Source organism: Electrona antarctica (assembly GCF_951216825.1).
Source record: "Electrona antarctica genome assembly, chromosome: 16".
NCBI classification, from domain to species: domain Eukaryota; kingdom Metazoa; phylum Chordata; class Actinopteri; order Myctophiformes; family Myctophidae; genus Electrona; species Electrona antarctica.
Window position 1 is genome coordinate 3,119,072 of NC_136797.1, and position 15,222 is coordinate 3,134,293.

Genomic DNA, 15,222 nt, shown 5'->3' on the forward strand with positions numbered 1-15,222 from the left:
CTGTATCCTCAGATCATAGCCTACTACACACTGTATCCTCAGATCATAGCCTACTACACACTGTATCCTCAGATCATAGCCTACTACACACTGTATCCTCAGATCATAGCCTACTACACACTGTATCCTCATAGCCTACTACACACTGTATCCTCATAGCCTACTACACACTGTATCCTCAGAATTGTGCCCATCTGGTTTTCAACCAGTGGTCCTTGAGGGGGTCCTAGGTGGTCCCCGGGTTGAGAATCACTGCTAGAGCCGTAAAACTCTTCTCTTATGGGGGGTCCCTGGCAATGCATGTCTTTTCTAATGGGGGTCCGTGGGGCTCATCGGTGTCAATTTGGGGGTCCTTGACATGAAAAAGTTTGGAAAGCACTGCACTACACAAGGACCACAATGGAAACAAGCCACACTAGTAGTCCTTTCTTAGGGTTTAAATGCACTTAGCAGACTTTGTATTGAACTACCGGTATACTTTTTTCCCCCTGCAAACTGCAAAATAAAGTATTCTATCAATCAATCAATGCAATAAATCCTGGTCTCTAAACTGCCTCCCCCTGGCCAGCCGGGGCGCCTGATGGAGGGGAAAGGAACTGGTCTCTATACTGCCTCCCCCTGGCCAGCCGGGGCGCCTGATGGAAGGGAAAGGAACTGGTCTCTATACTGCCTCCCCCTGGCCAGCCGGGGCGCCTGATGGAGGGGAAAGGAACTGGTTGGAATAACACGTTCCTTCCACGCGCTACGTCCAACCAGGGAAACTCCCCCCTGTCAGGTGTAAAGGAGTGACTTGGACACTCAGGCATGAAGGAAGCATGAGTTCAAGTCCGTTGCTCTCCCCATGTCCCCCATATATGGGGACTAGGTTGGCGGAGGGTGTGTAGAGCCCAGGATCACATTAGATAATTGACAAAGGGGTGAAAAATTATTAAAAAATAAATCAATGCAATAAATCATTATTGTTATTAAAATAGTCTAGATATGTTATTTTAGCCTAATAACTAAACATAAATGTATAGCAGCACACACACACACACACACACACACACACACACACACACTGTACACACCTGCAAAGCGCTCTGCAGACGGTAACCATTCTCAGCCGTAGAAACATCATGCCACAAAATCAAAATCATGCGATTCGTTCTGTACTGTATATGATGCGTACAGTAAAAACTAATAATCCTCTTCGTCTTGATGGATATGTTTCCCTCCTCCTCTCGATACAATGTCCCTGACACACACACATACACACACACACACAGTCAGTCCCCCTCCCCAAAAACAACTGTAGTCCTTATATTTGCCTGGATACAATGTAACTGTAACACTAGGCTACACTCCCTCTTAACTGTCACAGAAACGGTACCCCCTGCAGTCCCCACTGTACTGTACTGTACTGTACTGTACTGTACTGTACTGTACAGTCACAAACGGTACCGTCTCTTCTCTTCTTCAGGATACAATGTTACAATGTCCCAAAAAGTCCCCCAGCCAAACCTCGTCCTGTCTGTCTCCAAATGAAAGTGTCCTCAAAACTGTCCCCTCTCGATACAATGTAACGGTGTGTCTGTCCCACAGGGTCTCTGACCTGTCTGTCCACAAATGGGTCTCTCTCTCTCTCGATACAATGTAGCCTCGCGTCCCGTGAGTGAGTGCACTTGCCACCCCTCGCTAGTCAGTCAGACTGTACCCAAGCCCCTCTCTCTCTCTCTCTCTGTAGACTAGAGAGTGTGTGTGTGTGTGTGTGTGTGTGTGTGTGTGTGTGTGTGTGTGTGTGTCTCTCTCTCTCTCTCTGTAGACTAGAGAGTGTGTGTGTCTCTCTCTCTCTCTCTCTCTCTGTAGAGAGTGTGTGTCTCTCTCCCTCCCTAGATTTAAAGGGACAGGCATTTGTTGCACTTTGAACATAATCCAAACACAAACACCACCGGCTTGTTTTGGCTTTGCTTTTATTTCCGTATCGTTCGGGGCGTGCGCATGCGCATGCGCACGGCCGATCATCATCAGTCAGTCAGTCAGTACGTGTTCCCGATGACGCGCAGGAGGAGAGAGAGAGAGAGAGAGAGAGAGAGAGAGAGAGAGAGAGAGAGAGAGAGCTGCTAAACAGACCAGGTAGGTTGCTGTATAGGGTCGGGGGGGCGGGGTGGGGGGGCTTCCATCCATCCATCCACCATCCATTATATTCATGTCATTATGTTTATAGAAGCACTGATATGATGTCTGTATCTGTACTGTAGTGCCGTACAGCCCGCTGTGTCTCCATCCATGACGGCATCATCATGCTCTGATTATGACAGACAGACACAGCGCCACACTGGATGCTACTGTATAGCTTCTACTGTAGGGAGGTCTTCTAGTTGATGCTTAGACAGCTTATTATATTTATATCAGGCTTATCAAAGCCTTATAAGAGGCTTATGAGTTATGAATCCACATTTAAGAGATTATTATGATCTCATAACAACAAATGGTGTACGTGGGTTCGTTGCAGCTATAGGGATGCATCATGCACACGCACGCACGCACGCACACACACACACGCACCGTGACGCACACACATGGCTACTGTATACAGTGTGGACAGCATCCTGTATATCCCATAATATTATTATTATTATTATTTATTACGGTATTACATCACAGTTTTATGTATTTATTATGCATCAGCATGCTGCGTTTCGTGCATGTGCGCGTGCGTGCGTGTGTGTGCACGTGCGTGCATGCGTGATTGTGTGTGTGTGTGTGTGTGTGCGCGCGCACGCTTGTCAACAACTCCATAAGGACTCGTTTTGTATATATGGAATCATGCTTTATGATGAAATATGCCGGGGACCCCCATGGGTCCTTGAGATGGGGGGGGGGGGGGGGGGGGGGGGGTTTCCAGTTCTAATTTATTCTTCCCCTAGCCTCTCAGACCCATTTGAGCCACGGAACCACCATTTGATGACATTTAGCCTCTCAGACCCATTTGAGCCACGGACCACCATTTGATGTAATTTAGCCTCTCAGACCCATTTGAGCCACGGACCACCATCTGATGTCATTTAGCCTCTCAGACCCATTTGAGCCACGGAACCACCATTTGATGACATTTAGCCTCTCAGACCCATTTGAGCCACGGACCACCATTTGATGACATTTAGCCTCTCAGACCCATTTGAGCCACGGACCACCATTTGATGACATTTAGCCTCTCAGACCTATTTGAGCCACGGACCACCATTTGATGACATTTAGCCTCTCAGACCCATTTGAGCCACGGAACCACCATTTGATGACATTTAGCCTCTCAGACCCATTTGAGCCACGGACCACCGTTTGATGACATTTAGCCTCTCAGACCCATTTGAGCCACGGACCACCATCTGATGACATTTAGCCTCTCAGACCCATTTGAGCCACGGAACCACCATTTGATGACATTTAGCCTCTCAGACCCATTTGAGCCACGGAACCACCATTTGATGACATTTAGCCTCTCAGACCCATTTGAGCCACGGAACCACCATTTGATGACATTTAGCCTCTCAGACCCATTTGAGCCACGGACCACCATCTGATGACATTTAGCCTCTCAGACCCATTTGAGCCACGGAACCACCATTTGATGTAATTTAGCCTCTCAGACCCATTTGAGCCACGGAACCACCATTTAATGACATTTAGCCTCTCAGACCCATTTGAGCCACGGACCACCATTCGATGACATTTAGCCTCTCAGACCCATTTGAGCCACGGACCACCATTTGATGACATTTAGCCTCTCAGACCCATTTGAGCCACGGACCACCATTTGATGACATTTAGCCTCTCAGACCCATTTGAGCCACGGACCACCGTTTGATGACATTTAGCCTCTCAGACCCATTTGAGCCACGGACCACCGTTTGATGACATTTAGCCTCTCAGACCCATTTGAGCCACGGACCACCGTTTGATGACATTTAGCCTCTCAGACCCATTTGAGCCACGGACCACCATTTGATGACATTTAGCCTCTCAGACCCAAAACTAAAGAATATTTTGTTGAAGTTGGATAAGATTGTGTCCACAATTCCATACTGTATTGATGTTTGTACCACAGGGAAGATAACAGGGAAACATTGATCAAAATAAGAATTATTTGTGTGTAGACTTTAAGGATAGCCTAATGCAGATGTTTAACAATAATTTAACTCTTGAGGGTTTTTTTTGTATCCGTTATTTACCCAGGGTAGTAGCTGAGCACAAGTGCTCATTTTCAGCAACGCCCTGCACATAGAAACACACACACACACACACACACACACACACACACACACACACACACACACACACACACACACACACACACACACACACACACACACACACACACACACAAAAACCTGGGAGCTGACCAGTCTTATACTGTTGGCCACTAAGCAGCTCCAGGGGGAGCAGTTGGGGGTTCAGTGCCTTGCTCAAGGGCACTTCAGCGGTGTTGGGTGAGTGATGACCAATCACTTCCCCACCCATATTTTTCCTGCCCGTCCGGGGAATAGAACCGACAACCTTTCGGCAACAAGGGCGCTCCTCTAACCCTTAGGCCACTGCTGGCCCCAGAGTGTAACATGAAATGAAACCAAATCGACCCGTCATAAGAGTAACTGGAATGAATTGGGCAACCAACTAGTGCTGCACCATCCGTGCTCAAATGTCTGAATCTATAGATCTTTTTTTCCGATGAATTGTATAGCACTAGTGCATATAATATATATATACACCATATTGTCTTGGTTTGGTGTTGTGGTGGTGCAGAGTAACCATGGTAACATATTGGGGGCGACTGTGGCTCAGGAGGTAGAGCAGGTCGTCCAATGATCCATGGGTCGGCGGTTCGAATCCCGGCTCCTCCTCCTGTCTACATGCCCAAGTGTCCTTGGGCAAGACACTGAACCCCAAATTGCTCCCGATGTGCTGGTTGGTGCCTTGCATGGCTTCCGCTGCAATCGGTGTATGAATGTGTGTGTGAATGGGTGAATGTAATGCACAATCTATGTAAAGCGCCTTGGATAAAGGCGCTATATAAATGCACCATTTACCATTTTATATATATACCATATTGTCTTGGTTTGTGGTGGGTGTTTACAAGTGCAGGGTAACCATAGTAACATATATAGTTGTATACCATATTGTCTTGGTTTGTGGTGGGTGTTTACAAGTGCAGGGTAACAATAGTAACATATATAGTTGTATACCATATTGTCTTGGTTTGTGGTGGGTGTTTACAAGTGCAGGGTAACAATAGTAACATATATAGTTGTATACCATATTGTCTTGGTTTGTGGTGGGTGTTTACATGTGCAGGGTAACCATAGTAACATGTATACCATATTGTCTTGGTTTGTGGTGGGTGTTTACATGTGCAGGGTAACCATAGTAACATGTATACCATATTGTCTTGGTTTGTGGTGGGTGTTTACATGTGCAGGGTAACCATAGTAACATGTATACCATATTGTCTTGGTTTGTGGTGGGTGTTTACATGTGCAGGGTAACCATAGTAACATATATACCATATTGTCTTGGTTTGTGGTGGGTGTTTACAAGTGCAGGGTAACCATAGTAACATATATACCATATTGTCTTGGTTTGTGGTGGGTGTTTACAAGTGCAGGCTAACCATAGTAACATATATACCATATTATCTTGGTTTGTGGTGGGTGTTTACAAGTGCAGGGTAACCATAGTAACATATATACCATATTATCTTGGTTTGTGGTGGGTGTTTACAAGTGCAGGGTAACCATAGTAACATATATACCATATTCTCTTGGTTTGTGGTGGGTGTTTACAAGTGCAGGGTAACCATAGTAACATATATACCATATTCTCTTGGTTTGTGGTGGGTGTTTACAAGTGCAGGGTAACCATAGTAACATGTATACCATATTGTCTTGGTTTGTGGTGGGTGTTTACATGTGCAGGGTAACCATAGTAACATATATACCATATTATCTTGGTTTGTGGTGGGTGTTTACAAGTGCAGGGTAACCATGGCGATGGAGAAGCGCTTGGCGTTCTCCATGGTACAGTTCCTGCGAGACCAGGCGCACTGCGGAGCGCTCAACTCAGACGAGCAGGAGAGCCTGGAAGGTACGTTCAACACACCCACTGGTTCCCAACCACTGTTGATTTCGTCGACTAAAACTAAGATGACAAATGTTCGTCGACTACCTTTTTTCACTGAATGAAACTAAATGGAAACTAAGCTACGGTGACTAAAACTAAGACTAAATATATTGACAATTTCGCCAACAAATAAAAACTAGACTAAAAATGTCAGGAAGGGACTATAGTGGACGAGAGATCCAGTATAAGTCATTTTACACTAGGTCGCATGCTGAAAATAGCCGAGCATTTCTGATCGGCTATTTTCAGCAAGTGAAAAAAACAGTCATTACGACGGCATCGAGGCCCGCCAAAATACATTTTAGTCGACTAAATCAACTGTCGATCTAGTCGACTAAAATCTTATGATATTTAGTCGACTAAAACTAGACTAACACTAAAACATTCCAGGTGACTAAAATGTGACTAAGACTAAATGAAAACTATTCATGAGACTACGACTAAAAACTAAAACCAAAATGTAGCTTGAGACCCAAAAGAAGAAATGTCACATATCTCCCACAGTGGGACCCAAACTATGAAGAAATGTCACATATCTCCCACAGTGGGACCCAAACTATGAAGAAATGTCACATATCTCCCACAGTGGGACCCAAACTATGAAGAAATGTCACATATCTCCCACAGTGGGACCCAAACTATGAAGAAATGTCACATATCTCCCACAGTGGGACCCAAACTATGAAGAAATGTCACATATCTCCCACAGTGGGACCCAAACTATGAAGAAATGTCACATATCTCCCACAGTGGGACCCAAACTATGAAGAAATGTCACATATCTCCCACAGTGGGACCCAAACTATGAAGAAATGTCACATATCTCCCACAGTGGGACCCAAACTATTAAGAAATGTCACATATCTCCCACAGTGGGACCCAAACTATGAAGAAATGTCACATATCTCCCACAGTGGGACCCAAACTATTAAGAAATGTCACATATCTCCCACAGTGGGACCCAAACTATTAAGAAATGTCACATATCTCCCACAGTGGGACCCAAACTATTAAGAAATGTCACATATCTCCCACAGTGGGACCCAAACTATGGCGAAAATAGCCGATCTACAAGCTCACAACACGTTGCGACGTGTTGTGAGCTTGTAGATCGGCTACATATTGTATCGGATACATATAATGTACAGTTATATATTAATCTATCATGTGTAAATGTACAGTTATATATTAATCTATCATGTGTAAATGTACAGTTATATATTAATCTATCATCTGTAAATGTACAGTTATATATTAATCTATCATGTGTAAATGTACAGTTATATATTAATCTATCATGTGTAAATGTACAGTTATATATTAATCTATCATGTGTAAATGTACAGTTATATATTAATCTATCATGTGTAAATGTACAGTTATATATTAATCTATCATGTGTAAATGTACAGTTATATATTAATCTATCATGTGTAAATGTACAGTTGCCATACAATGTTTGGAGACGACATTCAAGATCAGTTCCAGTGACTGTCATCTGGCCGTGCCTCAGCCGCTCACAGAGATATTCCACAACAACCTATTACAGGTAAGAAGTAACTCCACAGAATGACATCCTAACCATCTTTAATGTATATTTAATGTAAACTCTACAGAATGACATCCTAACCATCTTTAATGTATATTTAATGTAAACTCTACAGAATGACATCCTAACCATCCCAGAGAGCTCCCCGTCGCCAGAAGACATCGAACGAGCAGAGCAACTCAAGAACGAAGGTATGATTAATTAAGAGTCACAAAGGAAAAATTGTCAGTATTTGTTTGTTGGTCATTAGTCTTAGTCATCATACATCATACAGCTTCGTCTGTGAAAAAAGGAAGCCGGCGAGCCGGCGGACATGTTTTCGACGTAGTTTTAGTCGACGGAGTGAACACTGTGGTCTGGTCTTAGCCCTGACCGTATCCAGAGCCATGAGGAGTGAACACTGTGGTCTGGTCTTAGCCCTGACCGTATCCAGATCCATGAGGAGTGAACGCTGTGGTCTGGTCTTAGCCCTGACCGTATCCAGAGCCATGAGGAGTGAACACTGTGGTCTGGTCTTAGCCCTGACCGTATCCAGAGCCATGAGGAGTGAACACTGTGGTCTGGTCTTAGCCCTGACCGTATCCAGAGCCATGAGGAGTGAACGCTGTGGTCTGGTCTTAGCCCTGACCGTATCCAGAGCCATGAGGAGTGAACACTGTGGTCTGGTCTTAGCCCTGACCGTATCCAGAGCCATGAGGAGTGAACACTGTGGTCTGGTCTTAGCCCTGACCGTATCCAGAGCCATGAGGAGTGAACACTGTGGTCTGGTCTTAGCCCTGACCGTATCCAGAGCCATGAGGAGTGAACACTGTGGTCTGGTCTTAGCCCTGACCGTATCCAGAGCCATGAGGAGTGAACACTGTGGTCTGGTCTTAGCCCTGACCGTATCCAGAGCCATGAGGAGTGAACACTGTGGTCTGGTCTTAGCCCTGACCATATCCAGAGCCATGAAACCGAGCGCTCGAGCACTGTTCATGCAGCCTGAACTGAGACAAGCTGGAGTTGGAAATACATTGTTTTCAACGAGGGCGGCGCAAACAAGAGCTATTTTAAGCATGTGTGCAACATGACAACTGTTTTGTACTGTTTTGACAAGTATTGTACAGTAACAACTAAAGTCTCTGTAATGTTTATGTTGTACTATTACTACAAATCTAAAATAAAGGGATTTAAGATCATTAAAGCTGGGCTGTTGCCCTGAGTCCAATGCATTTCTGCCTACTTCCGGTTACAGGACTTGTCCCAGTCGGTTGTCCCCATTCTCAGTAGAAGTCTATGTAGGAGAGCCTCCATTGGACTGAAGCCAATATAAGTCTATGTAGGAGATCCTCCATTGGACTGAAGCCAATAGAAGTCTATGTAGGAGAGCCTCCATTGGACTGAAGCCAATAGAAGTCTATGTAGGAGAGCCTCCATTGGACTGAAGCCAATAGAAGTCTATGTAGGAGAGCCTCCATTGGACTGAAGCCAATAGAAGTCTATGTAGGAGAGCCTCCATTGGACTGAAGCCAATAGAAGTCTATGTAGGAGAGCCTCCATTGGACTGAAGCCAATAGAAGTCTATGTAGGAGAGCCTCCATTGGACTGAAGCCAATAGAAGTCTATGTAGGAGAGCCTCCATTGGACTGAAGCCAATAGAAGTCTATGTAGGAGAGCCTCCATTGGACTGAAGCCAATAGAAGTCTATGTAGGAGAGCCTCCATTGGACTGAAGCCAATATAAGTCTATGTAGGAGAGCCTCCATTGGACTGAAGCCAATAGAAGTCTATGTAGGAGAGCCTCCATTGGACTGAAGCCAATAGAAGCCTATGTAGGAGAGCCTCCATTGGACTGAAGCCAATAGAAGTCTATGTAGGAGAGCCTCCATTGGACTGAAGCCAATAGAAGTCTATGTAGGAGAGCCTCCATTGGACTGAAGCCAATAGAAGTCTATGTAGGAGAGCCTCCATTGGACTGAAGCCAATAGAAGTCTATGTAGGAGAGCCTCCATTGGACTGAAGCCAATAGAAGTCTATGTAGGAGAGCCTCCATTGGACTGAAGCCCCATGAAGTGAACGCAATTTGCATAACTCTGTCTATATCTAAGGCTCTGGCCGTATCAGTTTGCGTAACTCTGTCTATATCTAAGGCTCTGGCCGTATCAGTTTGCGTAACTCTGTCTATATCTAAGGCTCTGGCCGTATCAGTTTGCGTAACTCTGTCTATATCTAAGGCTCTGGCCGTATCAGTTTGCGTAACTCTGTCTATATCTAAGGCTCTGGCCGTATCAGTTTGCGTAACTCTGTCTATATATCTAAGGCTCTGGCCGTATCAGTTTGCGTAACTCTGTCTATATCTAAGGCTCTGGCCGTATCAGTTTGCGTAACTCTGTCTATATATCTAAGGCTCTGGCCGTATCAGTTTGCGTAACTCTGTCTATATCTAAGGCTCTGGCCGTATCAGTTTGCGTAACTCTGTCTATATCTAAGGCTCTGGCCGTATCAGTTTGCGTAACTCTGTCTATATCTAAGGCTCTGGCCGTATCACCAAAGGCTCTATAATGACATCATGTTTGTGATTTGTTGTTTTAAAACAGGAAACAATCACATGAAGGAGGAGAACTACAGCTGTGCTGTGGATTGTTACACCAAAGCCATCGACCTGGACCTAAGAAACGCTGTCTACTACTGTAACAGGTACTGTACCTAAGAAACGCTGTCTACTATTGTAACAGGTACTGTACCTAAGAAACGCTGTCTACTATTGTAACAGGTACTGTTTACATAGTCCTGGACCTAAGAAACACTGTCTACTATTGTAACAGGTACTGTTTACATGGACCTGGACCTAAGAAACACTGTCTACTATTGTAACAGCTACTGTTTACATAGTCCTGGACCTAAGAAACGCTGTCTACTATTGTAACAGGTACTGTTTACATAGTCCTGGACCTAAGAAACACTGTCTACTATTGTAACAGGTACTGTTTACATGGACCTGGACCTAAGAAACACTGTCTACTACTGTAACAGCTACTGTTTACATAGTCCTGGACCTAAGAAACGCTGTCTACTATTGTAACAGGTACTGTTTACATAGTCCTGGACCTAAGAAACACTGTCTACTATTGTAACAGGTACTGTTTACATGGACCTAGACCTAAGAAACACTGTCTACTATTGTAACAGGTACTGTACCTAAGAAACGCTGTCTACTATTGTAACAGGTACTGTTTACATAGTCCTGGACCTAAGAAACACTGTCTACTATTGTAACAGGTACTGTTTACATGGACCTGGACCTAAGAAACACTGTCTACTATTGTAACAGGTACTGTTTACATAGTCCTGGACCTAAGAAACGCTGTCTACTATTGTAACAGGTACTGTTTACATGGACCTGGACCTAAGAAACACTGTCTACTATTGTAACAGGTACTGTTTACATAGTCCTGGACCTAAGAAACACTGTCTACTATTGTAACAGGTACTGTTTACATAGTCCTGGACCTAAGAAACACTGTCTACTATTGTAACAGGTACTGTTTACATAGTCCTGGACCTAAGAAACGCTGTCTACTACTGTAACAGGTACTGTTTACATAGTCCTGGACCTAAGAAACGCTGTCTACTACTGTAACAGGTACTGTTTACATAGTCCTGGACCTAAGAAACACTGTCTACTATTGTAACAGGTACTGTTTACATAGTCCTGGACCTAAGAAACACTGTCTACTATTGTAACAGGTACTGTTTACATAGTCCTGGACCTAAGAAACGCTGTCTACTACTGTAACAGGTACTGTTTACATAGTCCTGGACCTAAGAAACACTGTCTACTATTGTAACAGGTACTGTTTACATAGTCCTGGACCTAAGAAACACTGTCTACTATTGTAACAGGTACTGTTTACATAGTCCTGGACCTAAGAAACGCTGTCTACTATTGTAACAGGTACTGTTTACATGGACCTGGACCTAAGAAACGATGTCTACTATTGTAACAGGTACTGTTTACATGGACCTGGACCTAAGAAACGCTGTCTACTATTGTAACAGGTACTGTTTACATAGTCCTGGACCTAAGAAACGCTGTCTACTATTGTAACAGGTACTGTTTACATAGTCCTGGACCTAAGAAACACTGTCTACTACTGTAACAGGTACTGTTTACATGGACCTGGACCTAAGAAACACTGTCTACTATTGTAACAGGTACTGTTTACATAGTCCTGGACCTAAGAAACACTGTCTACTACTGTAACAGGTACTGTTTACATGGACCTGGACCTAAGAAACGCTGTCTACTATTGTAACAGGTACTGTTTACATGGACCTGGACCTAAGAAACACTGTCTACTATTGTAACAGGTACTGTTTACATAGTCCTGGACCTAAGAAACACTGTCTACTATTGTAACAGGTACTGTTTGCATAGACCTGGACCTAAGAAACACTGTCTACTATTGTAACAGGTACTGTTTACATAGTCCTGGACCTAAGAAACACTGTCTACTATTGTAACAGGTACTGTTTGCATAGACCTGGACCTAAGAAACACTGTCTACTATTGTAACAGGTACTGTTTACATGGACCTGGACCTAAGAAACACTGTCTACTATTGTAACAGGTACTGTTTACATGGACCTGGACCTAAGAAACACTGTCTACTATTGTAACAGGTACTGTTTACATAGTCCTGGACCTAAGAAACGCTGTCTACTATTGTAACAGGTACTGTTTACATAGTCCTGGACCTAAGAAACGCTGTCTACTATTGTAACAGGTACTGTTTACATAGTCCTGGACCTAAGAAACACTGTCTACTATTGTAACAGGTACTGTTTACATGGACCTGGACCTAAGAAACACTGTCTACTACTGTAACAGGTACTGTTTACATAGTCCTGGACCTAAGAAACACTGTCTACTATTGTAACAGGTACTGTTTACATGGACCTGGACCTAAGAAACACTGTCTACTATTGTAACAGGTACTGTTTGCATAGACCTGGACCTAAGAAACACTGTCTACTATTGTAACAGGTACTGTTTACATAGTCCTGGACCTAAGAAACGCTGTCTACTATTGTAACAGGTACTGTACCTAAGAAACGCTGTCTACTATTGTAACAGGTACTGTTTACATGGACCTGGACCTAAGAAACACTGTCTACTATTGTAACAGGTACTGTTTACATAGTCCTGGACCTAAGAAACACTGTCTACTATTGTAACAGGTACTGTTTACATAGTCCTGGACCTAAGAAACACTGTCTACTACTGTAACAGGTACTGTTTACATAGTCCTGGACCTAAGAAACGCTGTCTACTATTGTAACAGGTACTGTTTACATAGTCCTGGACCTAAGAAACACTGTCTACTATTGTAACAGGTACTGTTTACATGGACCTGGACCTAAGAAACACTGTCTACTACTGTAACAGGTACTGTTTACATAGTCCTGGACCTAAGAAACACTGTCTACTATTGTAACAGGTACTGTTTACATAGTCCTGGACCTAAGAAACACTGTCTACTATTGTAACAGGTACTGTTTACATGGACATGGACCTAAGAAACACTGTCTACTATTGTAACAGGTACTGTACCTAAGAAACGCTGTCTACTACTGTAACAGGTACTGTACCTAAGAAACGCTGTCTACTACTGTAACAGGTACTGTTTACATAGTCCTGGACCTAAGAAACACTGTCTACTATTGTAACAGGTACTGTTTACATAGTCCTGGACCTAAGAAACACTGTCTACTATTGTAACAGGTACTGTTTACATAGTCCTGGACCTAAGAAACACTGTCTACTACTGTAACAGGTACTGTTTACATAGTCCTGGACCTAAGAAACACTGTCTACTATTGTAACAGGTACTGTTTACATGGACCTGGACCTAAGAAACACTGTCTACTACTGTAACAGGTACTGTTTACATGGACCTGGACCTAAGAAACACTGTCTACTATTGTAACAGGTACTGTTTACATGGACCTAGACCTAAGAAACACTGTCTACTATTGTAACAGGTACTGTTTACATGGACCTAGACCTAAGAAACACTGTCTACTATTGTAACAGGTACTGTTTACATAGTCCTGGACCTAAGAAACGATGTCTACTATTGTAACAGGTACTGTTTACATAGTCCTGGACCTAAGAAACGCTGTCTACTATTGTAACAGGTACTGTTTACATGGACCTGGACCTAAGAAACGATGTCTACTATTGTAACAGGTACTGTTTACATGGACCTGGACCTAAGAAACACTGTCTACTATTGTAACAGGTACTGTTTACATGGACCTGGACCTAAGAAACACTGTCTACTATTGTAACAGGTACTGTTTACATGGACCTGGACCTAAGAAACACTGTCTACTATTGTAACAGGTACTGTTTACATGGACCTGGACCTAAGAAACACTGTCTACTATTGTAACAGGTACTGTTTACATGGACCTGGACCTAAGAAACACTGTCTACTATTGTAACAGGTACTGTTTACATGGACCTGGACCTAAGAAACGCTGTCTACTATTGTAACAGGTACTGTTTACATGGACCTGGACCTAAGAAACACTGTCTACTATTGTAACAGGTACTGTTTACATGGACCTGGACCTAAGAAACGCTGTCTACTACTGTAACAGGTACTGTTTACATGGACCTAGACCTAAGAAACACTGTCTACTATTGTAACAGGTACTGTTTACATGGACCTGGACCTAAGAAACGCTGTCTACTATTGTAACAGGTACTGTTTACATGGACCTAGACCTAAGAAACACTGTCTACTATTGTAACAGGTACTGTTTACATGGACCTGGACCTAAGAAACGATGTCTACTATTGTAACAGGTACTGTTTACATGGACCTGGACCTAAGAAACACTGTCTACTATTGTAACAGGTACTGTTTACATGGACCTGGACCTAAGAAACACTGTCTACTATTGTAACAGGTACTGTTTACATGGACCTGGACCTAAGAAACACTGTCTACTATTGTAACAGGTACTGTTTACATGGACCTGGACCTAAGAAACGCTGTCTACTACTGTAACAGGTACTGTTTACATGGACCTAGACCTAAGAAACACTGTCTACTATTGTAACAGGTACTGTTTACATGGACCTGGACCTAAGAAACGCTGTCTACTACTGTAACAGGTACTGTTTACATGGACCTAGACCTAAGAAACACTGTCTACTATTGTAACAGGTACTGTTTACATAGTCCTGGACCTAAGAAACACTGTCTACTACTGTAACAGGTACTGTTTACATAGTCCTGGACCTAAGAAACACTGTCTACTATTGTAACAGGTACTGTTTACATAGTCCTGGACCTAAGAAACGATGTCTACTATTGTAACAGGTACTGTTTACATGGACCTAGACCTAAGAAACACTGTCTACTATTGTAACAGGTACTGTTTACATAGTCCTGGACCTAAGAAACACTGTCTACTACTGTAACAGGTACTGTTTACATAGTCCTGGACCTAAGAAACACTGTC

At 43.4% G+C, this 15,222-nt stretch overlaps 2 protein-coding genes across 3 annotated transcripts in view; one reads left to right on the forward strand and one right to left on the reverse strand.

Annotated features, from left to right (window-relative positions):
* The window catches only part of nln (neurolysin (metallopeptidase M3 family)), a 41,982-nt gene extending 40,305 nt beyond the window's left edge, over positions 1 to 1,677 (reverse strand). For both annotated transcript variants that reach the window (XM_079523777.1, XM_079523776.1), the window contains exon 1: positions 1,071 to 1,677. In XM_079523777.1, the coding sequence (XP_079379903.1) occupies positions 1,071 to 1,120 (50 nt within the window). In that variant the 5' untranslated portion in view covers positions 1,121 to 1,677. The remainder of the gene's footprint in view (positions 1 to 1,070) is intronic.
* A 4,343-nt stretch (positions 1,678 to 6,020) lies between these two features.
* The window catches only part of sgtb (small glutamine rich tetratricopeptide repeat co-chaperone beta), a gene marked incomplete at its 5' end in the record, with an annotated part of 34,207 nt that continues 25,005 nt past the window's right edge, over positions 6,021 to 15,222 (forward strand). Inside the window, 4 exons of the mRNA XM_079523684.1 lie at positions 6,021 to 6,120; positions 7,602 to 7,705; positions 7,821 to 7,896; positions 10,281 to 10,380. Coding sequence (XP_079379810.1) covers positions 6,021 to 6,120; positions 7,602 to 7,705; positions 7,821 to 7,896; positions 10,281 to 10,380 — 380 coding nt within the window. The remainder of the gene's footprint in view (positions 6,121 to 7,601; positions 7,706 to 7,820; positions 7,897 to 10,280; positions 10,381 to 15,222) is intronic.